Below are 13,449 nucleotides of genomic sequence, written 5' to 3' on the forward strand. Positions count from 1 at the left end.
CTGACTCGCTGTGTCATTGTATCCTGACAGTGTTGGTGGTGTGTGATCTGACTCGCTGTGTGTGGGTATCCTGACAGTGTTGGTGGTGTGTGATCTGACTGGCTGTGTCGTGGTATCCTGACAGTGTTGGTGGTGTGTGATCTGGCTCGCTGTGTCATGGCATCCTGACAGTGTTGGTGGTGTGTGATCTGGCTCGCTGTGTCATGGTATCCTGACAGTGTTGGTTGTGTGTGATCTGACTTGCTGTGTCATGGTATCCTGACAGTGTTGGTGTTGTGTGATCTGGCTCACTGTGTCATGGTATCCTGACAGTGTTGGTGTTGTGTGATCTGGCTCGCTGTGTCATGGTATCCTGACAGTGTTGGTGTTGTGTGATCTGGCTCGCTGTGTCATGGTATCCTGACAGTGTTGGTGGTGTGTGATCTGGCTCGCTGTGTCGTGGTATCCTGACAGTGGAATATGCTCATACTGTCACTCTATGGTTTGCCCCATCAAGACTCACTGCTTACTGGCAAAAACAATAGAGCTGTAGTTTTGATGAGGCGTAAAAAGAACGTGGGTCGTTCGGCTAATTTTGTCTTTGCTGTGCATACTGTAGCAACCTGTGTAAATGAGTGGAATGACTGAAATATTAGGTTGTGTGTTGACAATGATTTGAGTGTCTTGGTACAATTTAAGCATACCTGTTACCATAGTTACATGTATGTTTCAGCGCACAGCCAGGATCTGGTGAAGGCTATCTCTGATGCATGTCTTGTCATAGTAAGTTGACTCATTAAACATGGAAAACCATTTCTCTTCAGCCTGAGTTCAATGTGGGTTCAATCCCTAATTTTGTGCTAATCATGTTTTTCATGCGCTTCTGTTCATGAAAGTGGTAAACATTGACTTGACTTCGGGTTTTCAAGCAGACATGCCCAAGTATAACTCTTGTTTTGTTTTGACAGATCCGTCTCTTGATTCACCAAAAACTTGATGCGCCTCCATCTGTGAAGACGAGGTCAAAGTCAAAGTCAGATAGCGCATCAGTTGACAAAGTAAGCAAATTTTCAATTATGAGATTGTGTGTTCCCAAATGTTTGATACGTCACCTAGCATAATGTACCATATGGTACTATAGTGCAGTGTTAACATATGGTACTATAGTGCAGTGTTAACATATGGTACTATAGTGCAGTGTTAACATATGGTACTATAGTGCAGTGTTACCATATGGTACTATAGTGCAGTGTTACCATATGGTACTATAGTGCAGTGTTAACATATGGTACTATAGTGCAGTGTTAACATATGGTACTATAGTGCAGTGTTACCATATGGTACTATAGTGCAGTGTTAACATATGGTACTATAGTGCAGTGTTAACATATGGTACTATAGTGCAGTGTTAACATATGGTACTATAGTGCAGTGTTACCATATGGTACTATAGTGCAGTGTTACCATATGGTACTATAGTGCAGTGTTAACATATGGTACTATAGTGCAGTGTTAACATATGGTACTATAGTGGAGTGTTAACATATGGTTCTATAGTGCAGTGTTAACATATGATACTATAGTGCAGTGTTACCATATGATACTATAGTGCAGTGTTAACATATGGTACTATAGTGCAGTGTTAACATATGGTACTATAGTGCAGTGTTAACATATGATACTATAGTGCAGTGTTAACATATGGTACTATAGTGCAGTGTTACCATATGGTACTATAGTGCAGTGTTACCATATGGTACTATAGTGCAGTGTTACCATATGGTACTATAGTGCAGTGTTACCATATGGTACTATAGTGCAGTGTTACCATATGGTACTATAGTGCAGTGTTAACATATGGTACTATAGTGCAGTGTTAACATATGGTACTATAGTGCAGTGTTAACATATGGTACTATAGTGCAGTGTTAACATATGGTACTATAGTGCAGTGTTAACAAACGGATTCTTGTTATTTGTACAGCTGGCCACGTTACTGGGTTTAGAAATTACATTTCCTGTTTTCTAGTTTAGTGTGTATCTTCATACCCTCTGGGGGGGTGTGTGTGTGGGGGGGTAGTCTAGTGGGTAAAGCATTTGCTCGCCACACTGAAGACCTGGCTGTGATTCCCCACATGGGTACAATGTGTGAAGCCCATTTCTGGTGTCCCCTGCTGTTACATTTGCTGGAATATTGCTAAAAGCAGCGTAAAACTTAACTCACTCACTCATGTCCTCTGGATAAATGTCCTGGGCCTAGATTTTCGAAGGTCTCTTAGCGTTAAGATAGTCGTAAGAGCCATACATTAACATTAACTTACAACTATCTTAGCGCTAAGATAGCTTCGAAAATCTAGGCCCAGGTCTCATTTGCTACCATCATTTATTCTGAGCCAATAGGGTAGAAACTTTTGCCCAAACTGAGTACAATGTGTGAAGCTATCCTTGTTGTTCACTGTGATATTCTGGAATATTTGCTAAAAGCATTCTGAGCTTGATTTAAAATGCACAACTGTATAAATAGCCAAATTGTTTTCCTAATTGAGAGAAATTCGTAGAGATGGGAGAAACTAGATAGTGAGGGTGATTGTCATTATAGAATGGTAATGTAGTACCGTATATTACTGCTGATTAGCCAAATTTTGAGGACCAAAAATGCAGCCTGTAGAAGGGGGGCAGCCTATCTACAGGTTACACTTTTGTCAAAGGTTTTTTATGGCTTATCTACGGAACATACCATTTTGATACTGATTTTAGGGTCAAGTTTGGACCTCGGTTTATGTATGAGATTGTCTTATCTATGGTAATATATGGTACTCCTAATACAGATGGAGAAATGGGGGATGTTTAAATATGGTTTACTTTTAACCATTATGTCATGTCTGTTTACAGGAGGAAGCGGACCTCCCGGAGGTGCTGGACAAAGTGAGGTCGTCCCTGTCAGACTTCCTGTACAGGCGGTATGTTGTTTTTTATGTGTGATCAGTTGTCTGTTCGTTTGTTGTTTAAAGCTAGCACAGTATTTGAGCTTCAAGACAGGGTGCTGTTGTACAAAGCTACCTTAGCACTACGCCAGTAGTAAGTCTATGTTAAGGTATGGGAGCTACGGTCACCTTAGCACTACGCCAGTAGTAAGTCTATATTAAGGTATGGGAATTACGATCATGTTAGCATGCTGCATCAGTAGTAAGTCTATGTTAAGGTATGGGAGCTCACGGTCATCTTAGCTTCACCAGTAGTAAGTCTATGTTAAGGTATGGGAATTACGATCATCCTTAGCTGCATCAGTAGTAAGTCTATGTTAAGGTATTGGAGCTGGGAGCACGGTCACCTTAGCGCTGCATCAGTAGTAAGTCTATGTTAAGGTATGGGAGCTATGGTCACCTTAGCTACTGCATCAGTAGTAAGTCTATGTTAAGGCATGGGAGTTACGATCACCTTAGTAGCGCTACATCAGTAGTAAGTCTGTTGAGGTATGTTAAGGTATGGGAGCTTCTATGGTCACCTTTAGCTTCAATCACGCTTCCAGTAGTAAGTCGATGTTAAGGCATGGGAGTTACGATCACCTTAGCGCTGCATCAGTAGTAAGTCTATGTTAAGGCATGGGAGTTACTGATCACCTTAGCGCTACGCCAGTAGTAAGTCTATGTTAAGGCATGGGAGTTACGATCACCTTAGCACTACGCCAGTAGTAAGTCTATGTTAAGGCATGGGAGTTATGATCACCTTAGCTCACACCCAGTAGTAAGTCCATGTTAAGGCATGGGAGTTACGACCACCTAAGCAAGCTATGCCAGTAATAAGTCTATGTTAAGGCATGGGAGTTATGATCACCTTAGCTTCACGCCAGTAGTAAGTCCATGTAAAGGCATGGGAGTTACGATCACCTTAGCTGCACATCAGTAGTAAGTCTATGTTAAGGCATGGGAGTTACGATCACCTTAGCCACGCCAGTAGTAAGTCCATGTTAAGGCATGGGAGCACGATCACCTTAGCCACACCAGTAGTAAGTCTATGTTAAGGCATGGGAGTTATGATCACCTTAGCTTCATGGGTCAGTAGTAGCAAGTCTATGTTAAGGTATGGGAGCTTTGGTCACCTTAGCACTATGCCAGTAGTAAGTCTATGTTAAGGTATGGGAGCTTTGGTCACCTTAGCTATGCCAGTAGTAAGTCTGTGAAGGTATGGGAGTTACGATCACCTTAGCTGCATCAGTAGTAAGTCTATGTTAAGGCATGGGAGTTATGATCACCTTAGCACTACGCCAGTAGTAAGTCTATGTTAAGGCATGGGAGTTATGATCACCTTAGCGCTACGCCAGTAGTAAGTCTATGTTAAGGTATGGGAGTTACGATCACCTTAGCGCTGCGCCAGTAGTAAGTCTATGTTAAGGTATGGGAGTTATGATCACCTTAAGCTTACCAGCCAGTAGTAATTCCATGTTAAGGCATGGAGTTATGATCACCTTAGCGCTACGCCAGTAGTAAGTCTATGTTAAGGTATGGGAGCTATGGTCACCTTAGCGTAAGATTGCTCTGTACAACGACACCCAGGTGTCTTTATTTTCTAGTGTGAACCAGACAATCCAGTGATTAATATCATGAGCATCGATGGGATATCAACACAACTGGGATTTGTGTCACGCAGTAAGCAGTGTCACCATCCAGACAACCTTATTCTTTGTGTTGCCTCTTACAACAAGCATACGTTGCTTGGGACCAGCTCTAATCCAGGATGCTGGTACTTGAACTCAACTGACAGTCATGGAGATATACATATTGTATTTGACATAGCCTCGTGGGGGATTCCAGGTTGGTGCTGGTAGTCTTTGCTGATTGTAAGATGTGAGCAAATGGATTAGGTGGTCAGGTCATTGACTTGTTTTGGGGGTGGTGGGGTAGCCTAGTGGTTAAAGCGTTTGCTCATCACACCGAAGAGCCGGTTTGATTCCACTTATGAATACCATGTGTGAAGCCCATTTCTGGTGTCCCTTGCCATTTTAATTCTTGGATTTTCCAAAACAACGTAGATTGTTGCTCATCACTTGATTGTCTGGTCCAGACAAGAATACTTGCAGGCTGACGTCATATTGCTAGAAAATTACTGTGTGATGTTGTACAACACTCAGACAAACTGAAAATAAACTCTTTTGCTTCACTGGCTGGCCCACCTTCCATGGGGCAGTGGGGTAGCCAAGTGGTTAAAGTGATCGCTCCATGGGGCAGTGGGGTAGCCAAGTGGTTAAAGTGATCGCTCCATGGGGCAGTGGGGTAGCCAAGTGGTTAAAGTGATCGCTCTTCACACAGAAGACCTGGGTTTGATTAATCACATGGGTACAATGCATGAAGCCTATTTCTGGTGTCCCCTCTGTGATATTGCTGAAATAATACTAAATGCGGCGTAGATATGAACTTACACTCACCTATATGCCACACTTTAGCGTTGTCTTACATGAGTTAAGATGGGCTTTTAGGATTTCTGAAATCAAACTTGGTCCTTCTGAAGGGCCAGGTCATATATATCATTTTAAACTAGTTGGTGATATCTTTATTATCATCCCTTTTGTTTGGTATATTTTCAGGGATCATCATCTACACATGGTGTTCTTCCACAACATGCTGAACAAACATCCAGTGAGTTTTCTAGACAGGGTCTATTAACATGGGTGATAACAGGCTCGGTGCCCGGATGATATCATGCGTGTGTCTTGGTTTGTGTAGCGTGATAACGTGCATAGTATCATGGTTTATTGTAGTTAGGTAACATGGATAGTGTCATAGTTTGTGTAGGTGATAACATGCATAGTGTCAGGGTTTGTGTAGCGTGATAACATGCATAGTGTCATGGTTTGTGTAGCTTGATAACATGCATAGTGTCATGGTTTGTGTAGGTGATAACATGCATAGTGTCAGGGTTTGTGTCGGTGATAACATGCATAGTGTCAGGGTTTGTGTAGCGTGATAACATGCATAGTGTCAGGGTTTCATTCGTGTCATTGCTCAAGTTGAACAAAAGCTTGCGTTGTGTCAAGGTTTATACTGGGCAATAACATGCACTCTGTTTTGTCTCATGCAGGGTAATAAGATGTGTAGTATCATGGCTCATGTAGGGCAATAAGATGTATAGTATCATGGCCCATGTAGGGCAATAAGGTGTATAGTATCATGGCCCATGTAGGGCAATAAGATGTATAGTATCATGGCCCATGTAGGGCAATAACAAGCATACAGTATCATGGTCCATGTAGGGCAATAAGATGTATAGTATCATGGCCCATGTAGGGCAATAAGATGTATGGTATCATGGCCCATGTAGGGCAATAACAAGCATACAGTATCATGGTCCATGTAGGGCAATAAGGTGTATGGTATCATGACCCATGTAGGGCAATAAGATGTATGGTCTCTATAGGCCCATGTAGGGCAATAACAAGCATAAGGCAATAGTATCATGGTCCATGTAGGGCAATAAGGTGTATGGTATCATGGTCCATGTAGGGCAATAAGATGTATGGTATCATGGCCCATGTAGGGCAATAAGATGTATAGTATCATGGCCCATGTAGGGCAATAAGGTGTATAGTATCATGGTCCATGTAGGGCAATAAGATGTATGGTATCATGGCCCATGTAGGGCAATAAGGTGTATGGTATCATGGTCCCATGTAGGGCAATAAGGTGTATGGTATCATGGTCCATGTAGGGCAATAAGGTGTATGGTATCATGACCCATGTAGGGCAATAAGATGTATGGTATCATGGCCCATGTAGGGCAATAAGGTGTATAGTATCATGGTCCATGTAGGGCAATAAGATGTATAGTATCATGGCCCATGTAGGGCAATAAGATGTATAGTATCATGGCCCATGTAGGGCAATAAGGTGTATAGTATCATGGTCCATGTAGGGCAATAAGGTGTATAGTATCATGGCCCATGTAGGGCAATAAGATGTATAGTATCATGGTCCATGTAGGGCAATAAGGTGTATAGTATCATGGTCCATGTAGGGTCAATAAGATGTATAGTATCATGGCCCATGTAGGGCAATAAGATGTATAGTATCATGGCCCATGTAGGGCAATAAGGTGTATGGTATCATGGTCCATGTAGGGCAATAAGGTGTATAGTATCATGGCCCATGTAGGGGAATAAGATGTATAGTATCATGGTCCATGTAGGGCAATAAGATGTATAGTATCATGGTCCATGTAGGGCAATAAGATGTATGGTATCATGGCCCATGTAGGGCAATAAGATGTATAGTATCATGGCCCATGTAGGGCAATAAGATGTATAGTATCATGACCCATGTAGGGCAATAAGGTGTATGGTATCATGGCCCATGCTGGGCAATAACAAGCATACAGTATCATGGTCCATGTAGGGCAATAAGATGTATAGTATCATGGCCCATGTAGGGCAATAAGATGTATGGTATCATGGCCCATGTAGGGCAATAAGATGTATAGTATCATGGCCCATGTAGGGCAATAAGATGTATGGTATCAAGGCCCATGTAGGGCAATAAGATGTATGGTATCATGACCCATGTAAGGCAATAAGATGTATATTATCATGGCTCATATAGGGCAATAACAAGCATACAGTATCAGGGTTCATGTTTTGCAGTAAGATGCATAATGTCAGATTATGTGTTAGGCACAGAAATAGTTGGTGATTCACAGTATATGACATAATGCAACACTGATATTGTCCTGAGATTGTAACACCACTCCCTCACTCACTCCACCTGCAGATGATGTTCTGGCCACTGACTGACCTCCTTCTGCAATCTCTCAACGATGCCAAGGTCAAGGTTCACTCCAAGGTCAGACAGTTATCTTGTTAATGTGTACTCTGTCCAAGTCGCCAAAGTTATCTGTTCAACGCAAATGTTGTTGATTTTAAGAAAATGATCTTGAAACCAGTAACCAATTTCTTCATGCTGAATAACAAAGATTATGTTTATGATTACCAGAAAAGGTTAGCAAGAGAGTTTTGTATTTCAGACCCAGGCCTGTTCTCTCTTGTCAGCTCTATTCTCAGCAGGGAAGAACCTGGTAAGTAGACATCCAACATAGCAGGTGTTTCTTCTGCAGAATGAAATTGAAAAACACCCCAGCAATTTCTCAAACAAAATGTAATCCAGCACACACATTTGTTACCACATTTCAGCTGTTCTAAATGTTCCATATGTGATTGTTTGTTTGTTTGTCGTTTAACTCTGCACTCAGCAATAGTCAAGCAGTATGGTGGGGATCTGTAAATAATGGAGTCTGGACTAGACAATCCAGTGATCAACATCATGAGCATTGATCTACACAATTGGGATACGATTGATATATACCAACTAAGTCAGTGAGCATGACCACCCAATCACCTCACGACAAGCATGGGTTTGCTGAAGACCAATTCGGGATCTTCACAAGTACTTCCATTTTTTAAATGATATGCCCTCGACAGGGCAATGTGATGCAAATTATTTCATCTCAGAAAATTACTGTTGCACTGAGATATAAGTCAATTCTGACATCTGTAGAAGCAAAATATTTATGTTTGTTATTATTCAGTTTCAGTAGTTAGTTTGAAAAGATTTCTCATGTAACAATTATTTCTCCATTGCAGCCCCGTGATGTTGGAGATGACCATTGGGGTCAGTTCTCATCCACGCTGTCCACAACGCTGCACACGGTCAGTCTCTCCACGACACACAATCAGACTCACCACTGCACACAATCAGTCTCACCACTGCACACAATCAGTCTCACCACTGCACACAATCAGTCTCAACGCTGCACACAGCACACAATCAGTCTCACCACTGCACACAATCAGTCTCAACACTGCACCCAATCAGTCTCACCACTGCACACCATCAGTCTCACCACTGCACACAATCAGTCTCACCACTGCACACAATCAGACTCACCACTGCACACAATCAGTCTCACCACTGCACACAATCAGTCTCACCACTGGAACACTATCAGTCTCACCACTGAACACGATCAGACTCACCAGTGAACACGATCAGACTCAGACTCACCAGTCTCTGCCACTGCAATCAGTCTCACCACTGCACACAATCAGTCTCACCACTGCACACAATCAGTCTCACCACTGCACACAATCAGTCTCACCACTGCACACAATCAGTCTCACCACTGCACACAATCAGTCTCACCACTGAACACAATCAGTCTCACCACTGCACACAATCAGACTCACCACTGCACACAATCAGTCTCACCACTGCACCACCCAATCAGTCTCACCACTGCACACGATCAGTCTCACCACTGCACACAATCAGTCTCACCACTGCACACAATCAGTCTCACCACTGCACACAATCAGTCTCACCACTGCACACAATCAGTCTCACCACTGCACACAATCAGTCTCACCACTGCACACGATCAGTCTCACAATCAGACTCACCACTGAACACCATCAGTCTCACCACTGAACACTTCCATCAGACTCACCACTGCACCCAATCAGTCTCACCACTGCACCCAATCAGTCTCACCACTGCACACAATCAGTCTCACCACTGCACACAATCAGACTCACCACTGCACACAATCAGTCTCACCACTGCTCACAATCAGTCTCACCCTGCACTGCACACTCTCACGCTACACACAATCAGTCTCACCACTGCACACAATCAGTCTCACCACTGCTCACAATCAGTCTCACCACCACTGCACACACTCACCGCTACACACAATCAGTCTCACCACTGCACACACTCACCGCTACACACAATCAGTCTCACCACTGCACACAATCAGTCTCACCACTGCACACAATCAGTCTCACCACTGTTTGATAGTGTCACATGCCGTCACACCAGTGATGAACCTTGTGTGTTTGTTCTGCAGCTGCTGCTGAGACTGTCGGTGGAGAGCATCAAACCCAAGTTCACGCTGGAGCTGCTGCATGTTGTCGTCCGCCTCTCCATCATCCACCCAGACACGGCACGCCAGGTACATCACACGCTCTGTTCAGCGTGGCAATAATATCATATACTTAATACATACTGGATCCTGGTCCACATAGCATTTGTAGTGTTACGAGCTATCTTAACTAAAAAGTTTATCATACGATTAGGAATGATTTTGGGCTACGAACGCTTTGTGATTCAGCCCTGATGTGTCATTATGTGCTTGTTGTATATTAAATACTGCCTTCCCATAGAGGTTACTTGTCATCTCTTCCTACAAACCTCTGTTCAAATACGGCCCTTTCATGGTGCGAGTGTTCAGGATTCGTGATTGGTTGCAATCAGATTTAGTTGTGCAATCAGCGATGTTGTTCCAACAGTGATCATCCGCAGGGCCTCAGTAATTTCCGTAGGCTTAGGGAAAACTAGAACCTCTTCGCATGTGCGATGCGCTAACATTTCTTCTAGACAGAACTCGGTCATGCAATGGTGGATCAATAGCGTCTCCGTCGCCCTTGTTGACAACAAACAAGCTAGCCATTAAATGTCTTGTGTGTCACATCAACACAAGTCCCTGGCAGAGGAGTGATACTTGTGGCCCCATATTTGCTTGCATTAGTCAAGTTGGATCTAAGTCGATGTAACACGGATTCTGATTGGATAGAAGGAAGGGAGATAATTCGTGTTGTGATTTTTGGCCATATAGGGATTTTGCGAGAACCGGGAAATATGGCCGTATATGAACAGATGTTCGTAGGAAGATATGACAAGTAACCACTGTGGGAAGAGAATGTCCTCTAGGTCGATATAAACTTTTAACAGCCAAGGTGTAACACCAAAGTCTAGATTCACCTCTTTACCAATGCTTTGATTCATAAACATCAGTCTCACTGTTAACAATACAAATGTATACTTGTGATTATGAAGCGCCATGACCATACTTCCGAACGTTTGTGTGGTACAGAAATGTGCACTCGTATCTCTTGACTCAGGTTGCAACCAATGAAGTGACAGAGAAGCTGACGGGACTCAAGTCTCACCTCAACAAGGATGCTCGCAGCATGTGTAACCGTCTTCTGAACTTCACCAGGTGAGAACACACTTGATTTTCGGGAAGTCGGTCACAAGTTCTAGATCTTCAGTTGTTCAGTTTAGCTTGATAACAGTGTAAGATTCTACACGTGTCGTTGCTCTCTGCAATAAACATGGAGTTGTATGCTTCATCATTGACTCGCCATCTTCTAGAATGCCGATCACTTTTGCTTGATAAGGGTGTAAGAATATACACTGACAAGTGGCTCTATTCAATAAACAAGCTGGGTGGGTGTGGTAGCCTAGTGGTTAAAGCGTTCGGCTCCTACACATGGGCACAATGTGTTAAGCCCATTTCTGGTGTCCCCATGCCAGGATTTTGCTGGAATATTGCTAAAAGCGGCGTCAAAGTAAACTCACTCACTCAATATACAAGAAATGTTGTATGCTTCATTGTTCTAGATCTTTGTTGGCAAAGTCCTGTGTCCGATAAATATTAGTGGATGTAAATAATGTCTGCAGTGAGTTGTATTTGATGCAAAATGTGTGGTTGTTGTATAGAAACTAGTTACGTTGAAGCGTAAGGTAGTACTGGTGAAGATACTGGTTAGAATTGGTCTTCAGCAAGCAATACCTGTTGTAAGAGTTGACTAATAGGCTCGAGTGATCAGGTGCAACTTACATGTCCTCGTACCTCAATTGAGTAGATCAATGCTCATGATGTTGATCATTGGATTGTCTGCTCCAGATTCAATTATTTACGGACTGTTGCTGTATAGCTAGAATATTGCTGAGTGCAGCCATAAACAAACAAATAAACATAAGATCGTCTGACGTTACTGGTAAGAAAAATATTAGTGTTCGGGCAGTCTCTGCCATGGATGATGTACAGTTACACACAATGCAGAGCTTTTTATTGATTACAAATGAAAAAGTTGGAAGGAAAATTTAGGGTAATAAATAGAATCTTACCTTTACTCTCAAGCCTTTCACATACTGCAGTTTAGAACTGTTATTGAAACATTGATATATTTGACATCAGTGACATATTTATTCTAAAAATATTCCAGGCAAAAGACTGGCAAAAAACAGAAGCAGAGAAAAAAGAAGATGAAAAACTCTGGCCAACAAAATGGGGATGTAGTGGAGAACATGGCTGAACTCACCTTGATCAATGGGGCAGGAGGAGATAACTCTAGCGACCTCCTCTCGGATTCCGTGACAAGTACCATGTCGGTGGACAGTGACAGTCCTCGCAAACGGAGGTCCTCAGATGAGGTGGATGCCACGTCTGCTGGGAGTTCCAGAAAGAAGAAAAAGCCAGGGGAAAAAACAGAAATAATTAGAGATGATAATGAATAATTTTTTTACATGAAATAAGACGTAATGGGATTGATATCACCTCTGTGAGTCTTGTGAATGGGTGGAAGGAATTGTAGGAAGAAAGTTGGTGGACAATGTATGAGTGTTGATGAATCCAATCACTATTTTACCCAGCATCTTCTCAGAGCAATGTCGGGGTCAAGTGGGTAGCCCAGTGGTTAAAGCTGGCTCGCCACGCCCGAAGACCCGGTTCAATCCCCACATGGGTACAATTTGTAGAAGCCCATTTCTGGTGTCCCCCGCCGTGATGTTGCTGGAATATTGCTAAAAGTGGCGTGAAAACCAAACTCAGTCAGTCAGTCAGTCACAGCAATGTCAGAAATTCTACTGATTGTGGGTTTGAATTTCAGTTCTAAGTTTGTGTCAAGGTTTGCCATCTTTATACCTGTCCTTGTGGGTTTCACTGGAAGTGATTCCCCCACATGGGTACTTTCACTCTCCTACCCAGAGTTCCGTGCGGCGGCAAGCCAGCATAGTACCTCTCCGCCACAGGCCAAAAATGTGACGATTCGTCACATCTTGCAACTGGCCCATTCAATATATATGTACATATTTCTTAACTCTTTTATTTTGACGAGCCTAAACATCTAATTAAACATCTTTGATAGAATGGCTTAGTTTCACTGAGAAAATATCCTAAAACATGTAACACTATTTCGAATTGTGAGCGTCCTTTGTTTACGAGGGTTGTAATGCTCCACGCGTGCTGTCATCGGCTTCGACAGGGAGCAAAACGATGCAACCAGATTGATTTCTAAATATGTACTGTCATCAATGTTACTGTCGCGAGTTGTGGAAGAAATATATGTACAATGTAAAACATTGTAAAGAGCGCCGAAAAGCTTGCGTAAGGCCAGTCTCTTCTTATTATGAATATGCGCGTTTGATTACAAACAAGAGAAAAGTCCGGTCACGTGATATGCAAATTAGCCTGTGGCAGTGATGTTATGTTAAGTCATCGCTGTGCCTGAGTGTGGGGTACTTTGTGTGAAGCCAAATTCTGGTGTTCCCTCCCCCTGATATTGCTGAAATATTGCTAAAAGGGGCGTAAAACCATACTCACTCACTCACTCACTCACTCACTCACTGAAGTGGTAAATGT

At 42.8% G+C, this 13,449-nt stretch overlaps 1 protein-coding gene across 1 annotated transcript in view; it reads left to right on the forward strand.

Annotated features, from left to right (window-relative positions):
- LOC124279008 (myb-binding protein 1A-like protein) overlaps positions 1 to 12,847 on the forward strand; it is a 38,456-nt gene extending 25,609 nt beyond the window's left edge. Inside the window, exons 12-21 of the mRNA XM_046714803.1 lie at positions 713 to 762; positions 948 to 1,037; positions 2,872 to 2,939; positions 5,561 to 5,612; positions 7,737 to 7,808; positions 7,990 to 8,040; positions 8,606 to 8,671; positions 9,871 to 9,975; positions 10,925 to 11,022; positions 12,035 to 12,847. Coding sequence (XP_046570759.1) covers positions 713 to 762; positions 948 to 1,037; positions 2,872 to 2,939; positions 5,561 to 5,612; positions 7,737 to 7,808; positions 7,990 to 8,040; positions 8,606 to 8,671; positions 9,871 to 9,975; positions 10,925 to 11,022; positions 12,035 to 12,326 — 944 coding nt within the window. The 3' untranslated portion in view covers positions 12,327 to 12,847. The remainder of the gene's footprint in view (positions 1 to 712; positions 763 to 947; positions 1,038 to 2,871; positions 2,940 to 5,560; positions 5,613 to 7,736; positions 7,809 to 7,989; positions 8,041 to 8,605; positions 8,672 to 9,870; positions 9,976 to 10,924; positions 11,023 to 12,034) is intronic.
- Positions 12,848 to 13,449: the final 602 nt, after the last annotated feature.

This window comes from Haliotis rubra, unplaced genomic scaffold, assembly GCF_003918875.1.
Source record: "Haliotis rubra isolate DU_JTF1 unplaced genomic scaffold, ASM391887v1 Scf244, whole genome shotgun sequence".
NCBI classification, from domain to species: Eukaryota; Metazoa; Mollusca; class Gastropoda; order Lepetellida; family Haliotidae; genus Haliotis; species Haliotis rubra.